This window comes from Pyrus communis, chromosome 16, assembly GCF_963583255.1.
Source record: "Pyrus communis chromosome 16, drPyrComm1.1, whole genome shotgun sequence".
In the NCBI taxonomy this organism is placed as follows: domain Eukaryota; kingdom Viridiplantae; phylum Streptophyta; class Magnoliopsida; order Rosales; family Rosaceae; genus Pyrus; species Pyrus communis.
The window spans coordinates 9,817,297-9,828,219 of NC_084818.1; the positions used below are offsets into that span (position 1 = coordinate 9,817,297).

General features: G+C 35.8%; 1 protein-coding gene across 1 annotated transcript; it reads left to right on the forward strand.

Moving 5' to 3' along the window:
* The first annotated feature begins 243 nt into the window (after positions 1-243).
* On the forward strand, positions 244-2,344 carry LOC137720200 (AAA-ATPase At2g46620-like). The gene has a single exon (XM_068459237.1). It carries the CDS (start codon positions 619-621, stop codon positions 2,062-2,064), a length of 1,446 nt encoding a protein of 481 aa, XP_068315338.1. The 5' UTR covers positions 244-618; the 3' UTR covers positions 2,065-2,344.
* The last annotated feature ends 8,579 nt before the right edge of the window (positions 2,345-10,923 follow it).

The window sequence follows — 10,923 nt, forward strand, 5'->3', positions numbered from 1 at the left end:
CAAATTTGTATTAAAAAATTAATTTAAAATAAATGAATAAATAAATAAACAAAAAAAGTCACATTAAGCTAATGAAGAAAGGGCCATAAAACGCATCAGCAATGGGCTGGACAGCAACTAACAAATGACGGAGAAATAAAATTAAATTAAATTCTCAATATTCCATCTATTTATTTATTATTTTTAGTGAAAATTTTTATTTTATTTTTATTTTATAAAATCCAGAATTCAAACATAACGCAGCCTTTGCCTTTAACTTGGCTTAATTTGCTTCACTCTTGGCTTTTGCCCCATCGAAACTTGCCGGCAAGTAGCCGTCTCCCAATTAAATACTCACTTCAAAATTCAATCCTCGTAGGCTCCTCCTCCCTCTGATTTCTCTCTTATCTATAAATCATTTTCTCAATTTTTTCAATTTTCTCATCTGCTTCTTCTTCTTGTTATTTTCCAACATCCGACGCTCTGCACTCGTACCCAACCCGCCATGATTTTCCCTTCGAAAAGAAGTAAGAGACCCATCAAAATCCCCTTTCCACCTAAAAAATCCCATCTCTAATCACCAAATTCCACGACTTTTTGGGGAAATCGAATTGGGTTTTTTCCCCAAATATCCAAATTATGATTCTTTCCAATCCATTCTTTCTTGCAGTTGTAACAATCTGTATATTTGTAGCAATCCGCGTGGCGCTGTACAGAACTGGGCTGGTTTACATCGTGAAAAAATGGTGGCGGCGGTTCGAGGATTGCTTCCATGTCTACCAATCGTTCAAAGTCCCCGAATACAACGAGAGCATGCAGGAGAATCAGCTCTACGGCCGAGTCACCGACTATCTCAACTCGCTCGCCTCTGTTGAAGATTCGGACTTCACCAATCTCGTCACCGGAAAAAAACCCAACGAAATTGTTCTCCAGCTCGACCCCAATCAGATCATCGAGGACAATTTCCTCGGTGCTAAGGTGATTTGGCAAGCAGAGGGCGGCGGCGGCGGGAGTAGGAACTTAGTGTTGAAGGTTCGGAAAGCTGATAAGCGGCGGATTGTGCGGCCGTATTTGCAGCACATCCACGTCGTCGCCGACAAGCTCGAGCAGAAGAAACGGGGGTTGAAGCTTTACATGAACGTCGACGCGCCGGACAGAGCGTGGAAGCCAGTCCCCTTCACTCACCCGTCGACCTTCGAGACCATATCAATGGAGTCCGATCTCAAATCGAAAGTCAAATCAGATTTGGAGTCATTTCTCAAGGCGAAACAGTACTATCACCGACTAGGTCGGGTCTGGAAACGGAGCTTTCTGCTATACGGGCCGTCGGGTACAGGAAAATCGAGCTTCGTCGCCGCCATGGCCAATTTCCTCGGTTACGACGTGTACGATCTGGACCTCTCGCGGGTCAAAGACGATTCGGGGCTGAAGATTCTTCTGTTGCAGACGACGAAAAAATCGGTCATTTTAATCGAGGATTTGGACCGATATTTAGCCGAGAAACCCGCGGGTCTGAGCTTTTCGGGTATATCGAATTTCATGGACGGGCTGCTGAATTCGTGCTGCGCCGAGGAGAGAGTCATGGTGTTCACGATGAATTCGAAGGACCACGTTGACCCGGCCTTCCTCCGACCGGGTCGGATCGACGTCCACATCCACTTTCCGCTCTGCGATTTCGGAGCATTCAAACATCTCGCGACGAGTTGTCTCGGGGTGAAGGAGCACAAGCTCTTCTCGCAGGTGGAGGAGATTTTCCTGAGCGGGTCGAGTTTGAGTCCGGCAGAGATCGGCGAGTTGATGATCGCGAACCGGAACTCGCCGAGTCGGGCGATTAAATCGGTCATCACGGCTCTCCAGACGGACGGCGATAGGAGGGGCGCGGGAGTGTGCGGAAGGCGGGTTGGGTTTGATGTCGGGTCGACAAAGTCCGAATCGGGTGAACCCGGCGGGATGTTTTGCAGGGAAGGTGGTGTTCATGCGGTTAGGGATATTAGGAAGTTGTACGGGTTCTTGAGGATGAAAAGCAGCAGGCACTCCTCTCATTCTCAGTCGTTCGATGCGGGTTCGCCGCTCACCGAAGGTTGATCGGACGGCTGGGAAAAGTGAAATGTACGGGGGGGGCATTACGTGGTGAAATGTGATTGGGGGACATTGTCGTTTTTCTTTTGCTCCAAAAGAAAACACTGTCGTTTTAGTGTCTGGAAAAACAGAGAAAATGCATTGGCATACAGCATATAATTGAATAGGGAAAACAATTTGTAATTTGATTTGATAATTTAGATATATTTGTTAGTTGGGATTGGATGCTTTGTGGATAGATTGATTGAAAATTGGGAATGTGATTCCTTCTTTTATTCCCTTTTTATGCTCTGATTTTTTGTTAATACACAATTTGGAAATGCACATGACATATTCATAGGTTAATTCTTTGCTGTACCTCCTGTAACTCAAGTTTAACTTCGTTTTTTCCTTGAAACAAAATTATCACTATTTTACCCATCGGAACTCAATATTTGCTTTGTTTTGTTGAGTTCGGTCTATCGATTATGTTAAATTTGCTTATTTGGCATGAACCGAACCCACTTCACTCGATAGGCAATTTGAAGGCATTGATGGAGGTCATTGGGCCTGCGGCAGCTCGAGGGGGCTGACAAGCATGTTCGAATTGCATACTTGACCCTTGATGAGTGGATAAATGATACTCTTAACTATTTGAGCTATAAGTTTTTTACGCTAAATAACGTTTGTAATATATTAATTATATATTATTTTCTTATATAACTGATGTGGAATCATATTTTTCAACATTTGATCTCAAAGATTATATAATGAATTAGCTAATATTTTATCTAATTCTGATTATAGGTTAGTAAACGCGCTTCGATGCTTTCGAAATAGTAACACTAGAATCTTATTCTGCAAATAGAAAAGAAATAAAGGATTCACAGAAAAATATACATGGATATACTGCAAGTGACCAAACAAAGTGACAAACCCATAAACCTCAACCCGTGTGTATGATGTCACACTGTATTTACTGTTTGGTATCTAACCAAATTGGTATTCCAATTTTTTGTGTGGCTAATTTACAAATCTGTGCAACCGCGGCGCCCACATTTTCCTGCTGTCATCATCGGTCATGATTTTTTCATCCTGCCTTCCTTTTCATGTCGCTTTTGTCATTAACCGCAGGATGAGCCAAAATTAATTGGCTGCGTTTTTTCCTCCTTAAATAATCGTAGCTAATACGCGTTTGCTTGTCAATTCTTGAAGATATGATGCTTCAAATCATCGATAAGTGGCCGAAAATTTGTAATGTTGGAAATTCTGAATTTATTGGGGGAATTTTTTGTCTGGACAAATGGTTATTTTGAGTGGTTTTTATATAGTCTACCCCAACCATATGATTTTAGACACACAAAGGTGTCTGATAAATATGAGTAGTAGTAGATTAGATCTTTGAAGTTCAAAAGTTCGAAACTCTGTGTTGTAACTAAAAAATTGTGTGCCATATGTGCTATCAAAAACGCTAACTTCTGATTCTTGTGAAGGAGTCGTTGCAAGTTTACCAATTTTTCATTGCACAGATGGACATTATATGTTATGTATCAATTATCTTTAGAGGAATCAAACATTATTGATCTATCCTAATTTTAACTTAGTACTCACTTTTTTATTGTCTCTTGGACGAACTTCAACGAAGTGTCATGACATATATTAAGATTATTTATGAATGTGTAATTATGTATATAGTCATGATTTTTCGTTTCTTAAAAACCTAGGTTAGTAGGAAGAAAGTCCTTCCCTCCGTGAATGGCTCTAGGGTTAATTTAGAGAGTTGGAGGTCTTTTCGTCCCTGAGGTTTTGCTCCAGGGTTTTGGCTCTCTCCATTGCTCTCGTTTTCAATTTCTTAGGTTTACCTACAAATCTTCTTGCATACTACCTTAACCTCAATTCTAACCCACCATTCTACATATCTTTCCAGATTTTTGGGTCTCTTTCTTTGGGGGTAAGATATTTGTGTTTATATAATTCATTTGATTTAGCATCACGTACGTAGTTTATAGTTGTTAGAAGAAGAAGTTCCGAGTTTAAAACTTATAAACGACACTTGCATAGTTGCAAATAAAAATAAAGTCCTACGACTTACTATGACCATTACCATCGATGCATGACCATTATAATTTGCAGCAACGTGAATTTCAAACCAGTACTATTCTGTTTACAAAAGTTCTCACGATTGATTTTTTTTTCTCTCAGAATTGATTTGGTTTTGTTATACTTTGCCAAAAAAAAATATATATATATATATATTGCAATTGTAGCTGGCATGTTGAGTCAGTCCAGCTGGTTGCTTTATCATGAATTAATTTTTTTTTTAAGTTGGGTGCCTCCTTGGGGGTATGTCTGATATGGACGTGGATCAAACCGCCTATTCCCCAGCATGATTAACCCGAGTCCTTTTGCCACCAAGACACTGTCTCACAACACCCAATTAAAAGAGCTTTTTGAAATTATTTAGATATAATCATGTAAGTATATGGTAATAATTTCTGTTAGGAATTAATAAAAGTTGTAGGATGATCTATGCACACTTTTTTCTTTTCTTTTTTTTTTTTTTCTTTTTTTTTTTTTTTTTTTTACACTTTTCAAATCTCTTTTTTATCTCTCACATCTCCTATTATTGGATTTGGATCCTTTCCAAATCCCTTCTTTGGAGATCCCGGGAATCAAGACACAAGGACCGTATATCAAAGATCGTGTGGTCATAATTAAATGTTTTTTACGCAAAACGAGAGTGTTTTATTTTTAAAAATATAAAAAGTATTTAATTGTGGCCGCACGATCTTTGATGAACGGTCATTGTGCCTTATTCCCCAGGATCCTCAGGGAGGGGATCCGGAGAGGATCCAAATCCCCTGTTATTTTCTATAATTTGAACATATAATTTATTTGATCTGACAACAAAAAAATTAAAATGTGTATGTAAAAGGTGAAAAGGAGTGTTTCACCTAGGAATGGGCAACGGTTATGGCGCGCGGGTAACTGCGGTTATTTACCCATAACCATTTATGCGCATACCAGTATAACCGTTTACCTGTTAGATAATTGCCTAAATGGTTATACCCATACCCATAACCGTTTATAAACGGTTAACCATACTCATAACCGCATACTCATTTAACCGTAACCGTTTAATACCCATTTACCCATTTTAACCCGTTCATCTTTTTTTTTTTTTTTTTTTACCATTACCCTTTTTTCACCAGTCTACATGTTTTTTAACAACTTGAAAATTAAAAAAAAAATTGTCATAATTTTTTTTTTTTTTTTAACAATTAAACACCGTTATAGGTACATTTATCATACATTTCCGTATTTTAATTTTTTAAGTCCTTATACCATTCCAATAATTGAAATAATAGTTTGCGGACGATATTTTTAACTGTTACCAATGAAGGTAAATATAATATTTGCTAAGTATTATTGGGTTACAAAAATTATTTAGAAGACATTTCTGTCAATTTCACCATTACCCGCAAGGAATTTAAATTAATTTGACGAATTCCTTGATGATAAGAATCATCATTCCTGTAGCAGTGTTATTGAGAGAAGGACCGATGAATTCCTTGCTAATTTATTGGGTGCTAAGTATTATTGGATTGAGAACATGGTTTGTGTTAATTTTACATATATAAAATAAATAGGTAAACGGTTACCCGTTTATAACCGCGGTTAATACCTATAACCGCCCGTTTAAATTTTGCCGGTAAACGATTATATCCATAACCGTTTATTTATCTAAATGGTTACCCATAACCGTAACCGTTTAATTTAAATAGACGGATAACTGCGGTTACCCATAACCAATGGGTATTTGCACATCTCTAGTTTCACCCAATCTGTATAGTTAGACACTAACAAGACTATCCATTACACGAAAAGTTTGTTTGTGCTATTCTAATCAACAAGATATAAAGTAATAGGCAAACAGAATTTTAGCTTTAATGATTCTCATTCATAATCTAATAACATAAATTTGAAGTTGTTTGATAAATTTTACGATCGTATTGTTAAATGAAAGTTCTGTGGCAGTAGACAAATAAAAAGTTATGATTAAGTATTGATCATAAACTATTTGCACAAGCTTTTCCATTCAGCTCTTACCTTATGATTGATAATCATATAACTCTTAGAACAATAAATGCTACTATTTTTTTAATGTCGAGAGAGCTTTTAAATTTGAATATCTTTTTCATTGACACAAAGAAAACTAAACTCTTACGATTATAAGTAAAAATTGATAATTATTGTTGAAGCATGGGCGGTAGTTGGGATATAATGAAGGGCAAAGCTAAGCAAGGGTTATATGATATATGTTAGGCATGATACTTCAAAAGAGAAATGATTTCCTTCCAATTTTATATTATTAGTTGTATGTTAAATTGCTATATATATATATATATATATATATATATATATATATATATTTTTTATATATATATATAAAGAGTTGCTACCCGCAACCTAACTCATGAGTGTGTCTGACGCTGTTTTGGAACAGACGGATAGAATGGGCTAGTCCAACAAACTTCTTCTACTTTGCCAGCATAAAGAAAGAAACAAAGAGAAGTTTTTGATAGAAAGGATGTTTGATGGGGAGCAGTTCCTATACCAACCAACACTGCCTTGAGCTTGGGGCATGCAAGTCTTATGAGAAAAATCTTAGTTTTGTAACACTGATTTTTTATTTTATTTTAAAAAGAGATAAGCTTGGCTTGATTCCTCCTCAAATTGCTTCGTGTTCGATTCACAAAACTTCATTTTAATGGTTGGAATTGCTTATAATATAAAGCACTTTGTAGATATCATCTCTATAAAAAATTAATCGAAACTAAGATCGTTTAGTCAATCAATAGTAACAAATATATAAACAATTCATAATGATTTTCCCAAAGTCGTTCATCTATTTTTGTACAGTTTGATGACTAAATTATCTCATATTTTATTAGTTTTTTGTAGAGATGACCTTTATAGTGCGAATTATAACTGTTCCAATCATAAACCCTAAGTTTCGTGAATCAATCATGAAATGAATTGAGGAGAAACATTGAGGAGGCAAGTTAATTCCAAAAACAAATTAAACAGTAATGTCAAATTCACCTCAACATTGCTATCACACGAAGACATTGTGAATATATTGATCAACACAAAATAAAATAAAAAGGTACAATAAGTTAGTGTACATGGAAACATAAAATGAAATGGAAGAGGTAGAAAGGATGACCTCTACTCAAACCAACAAGGCAACAACGAAACTTAGATCTATAAGGTGAGAAATTCATTAAAGCAACTCTTAAAAGAAGTGAACGTTCGGTAGCCCTAAAAGATCATTGTAGATGCAAATTTCGTACGTAGTTGAATTGATGAAATTCCACCTACAAACAAGAAACATTATTAGCCTAATTGATGAACACCTAGAAACGAAGGGAGGGTGTCCGCCAAAAGGTCTCTAATGCCTAGGTCAGAAAAGTGGTTCAAGAGAAATAAGAACTTGAGAGAGTTATAAGTAGTGGCAATTATTGTTTTTCTTATTTAACTTGGCTATATATAACATAAACCCTAACAGGCGGCTAGGTTGAGAGGTTGCAGGCCATACTAGGTAGACCTTAACGTTTTGCTAGTGATGGTGTAGACCATTCTTCGAAATTTTTCTAGTACGTAGTCCTAAAGGTTCATGTTGGTAAGAGCGAAGGTGCGCCAAACACTCAAAGATGAGACTCTGAATAGTCGGTTTCTTGCCACCATTTAGCCAGGTATGGTCCGATAACAAGAGATACCATGGGCCTGAAACACTCTTAATACGTTGATGACCCAAAAGTCCAATACTCACAAGACAAACAGGTGACACGGTTTGCACACCGAGACCCAAAGTCAGTAGAAACCTCAAGAACAGAAGCTACAAATTAAAAATAAATAAAAAATTGAAAGGGGATGAAAATAAAATTATTCTTATATATAAAAAAAATATTAAAAAAAAACTCATAATTCTTTACAAGGCTTAAAAAATAAATTAATAAACTGCTAGCTTTGTATCTAATCTGATCTCATCCCGCTTACCCTTTTGATTGTTTAGTTCGTAAACCTGCATAAGCAATGAGGGGTTAGCTTCAATAGCTCAGTATAGACATATCCTTTACCACAATAAATTGACAATACTAAATTAAGTGTCATCTAATCATATATTTCATTCATGATCAATTAGAAACAATGGTTCCATGATGATGCATGAATGTTCCCTCATTCTCACCTCTATACTCATTAATACATACTCTAAAACACATAAGCTTTACCGTGCTTTGGCCTCGAGTATCTTGTTATATGAATTACCACCCATAACATATTCGTGTACCTATCATTGTTATCTCAAATGACAATGTACATCTTTTGGTCGTCAAGCCATACCTCACATAAAGACCGCCTTTACAGCCGATCAATTATGCTTACCAGAAAGCCTGGTCTCTGGGTTGGATCCAATATTTCTAGTACACCAAACTATTCCAATTTCATCATGACACAAACCCATGTAACTCACACGACTCATGCCTCTCATTATTGCAATGCATGATATGAATTTCACCTGATATATGCATGCCATAATCAATAACCAATAAACATCCAACTGAAGCAATAATTAATACAATAACATCCAACCACGTTTATCAATCATTGAGACCAACAATTATATAGCATCAATCATTGAGACCAACAATTATATAGCACTTCACGAAATTTAATAAAATTAATATTCGTAATGGTCTGCCCGAATTCCCTTGAACATTGCTCTGAATTACAAACTCAAGAATCCACTTTGAGCAACTCCTATTCACAAGAGTAAGATATCACTAGATGCATGACGTCAATTCTAATCCTAATTTAATTAGAATCACTAATTTAACACCACTCAATCAAAAAGTCACTTGGGTTGATCTAAAATAACCTGGTCATTATAAGAAACCTCTTGAATATAAATAGCTTTGGTAGCTAAGTGAAGATATCCTTTTACACTTGTATAAAAGCTTTGTATAATATTCGATACCAACATGCTGCTTTCTTTGGGGTAAGGATGCTCTCTGGATCCTCCAGATCCTTGGGCTTTCTACTCGTCAACGCCGATTTTGTAACCTTCGTCCTCATGGCCAGCAGGCCCGTCTTACTCTCGCTGCCACCGGCGATGACGGTGGCAGGGATCAGATCGGCCACAAGCAGGCCCGTCTTTGTCCGTTTGTTCGGAGTGGAACGGTGGTGGTGGTTTTCCTTTGAGTCGACTCGGATGCTTCGATGAATTCCCAATGCGTGAGACCTAGGAATTCTTCTCTTTTTTTCAATTTTCAAGAGAAAGCGGAAGGGAAATTTTTTTTTCTGACTGCATGATTTGTATCAAACAACCAAGATAACTTGGTCCACAGAACCCAGAGGAGACAGATTCGAAGAGGATCCTTACCCCTCTTTGAGAGAGTTAAAACAATATATAAATATAATAGCTGTACAACATATACAATAGTGTGAAATGCTAATTTAGTCTATAAATTATTTTTTCAAGAAAAATCAGTTCTTAAGTTATAAAAATATGTCAATGACATCCCTAATATTATATTCGAAGCTACTATATTCAATTTTCCATCAATTTAAGTCATGTTACTTACATGCGATACACATTGGAGGGTAGATTGATAGTTTTTCATATAAAGAAATAGTGTATGGAGTTAACTTTGGATGGTAAATTGATAGTTTTTCATAATAAATGGTGTAAGTTAAACTTCGGATGGTAAATTAGACGTTAGATTCGCAACCATATGAAACGTTAAGGGCTTATAAGCGAGAAAATAATGGTATAACACTCTAAAGTATGTCAAGTAACTTAGGTTGACGAAAAATTGGATAAAATAGCTTTGAATATAATAGTAGGAATGAAATTGGCAATTTTTAATGAATTTAGAGACTTATTTTACCGAAAAAATAATTCATAGACCTAATTTTTACTGAGGTAATAGTTCAAGGACTAAATCGACACTTCATCCTATACAATATATATAGTTTGAAAAACAGCTTGGCTTAGATAAAGCATATACAAACCTGTATATACATATATAAATAGGATGGTCATTAAAATTAATTCCATATTTTTATCAAAGCAACATAATTTGGATACTATAAAATAGTTTGAGAAAATATCAAACTCTCATGTATTAGTTATCAAACCGTTTAAAATATGAGGTATGAGATTGTGGTTCAACCCATAATTGAAATAGTTTTGTGTTATTTACTCTTAATAATATGTAATATAAGACCAAATAAAAAGTTACTACCGTATAAATCATTTGACCTAATTGGATCCCAATGATCAATTAATTAGAGTAGGAAATTAAATAAAAATAATTGACAAATTATCAATTGAAAAGATTAAATGGATAATAATACAAAGCTAAATGAAACTAATTGCGCCATTTAACATATAAGTATTATATAAGTATTTTTGAAAATACAGGTCTTTCACATCGTCCATCATGATGCTAAGGGCAAAATTGTCATAATGAGCATACAATCCACGTGTCATTATTCTATTTGATGAAATTAGTTTATGTTTCCCACAACCATAAGCAAAAGTTGCAGTAGCACGCGGAGGACAAAAATTTCACCAATGAACCTCAACATGTTGAATTCCGAAGTTTGCTAAACAATTAATTATCTTATTATCTTTGCGATAGATATGAGAAATCTGAATTTGCATAAAAGATAGAATGGTGTAAGAGCTATACCAATCAACCGATAACCATCAAACTACTTGACACGATCTATTAGAAAGTAAAATGCATTGTCAAAGCAATCACACGATCAAAAGAATGTAAACCCATCTCCAAAGCCATACTTACAACATGAATA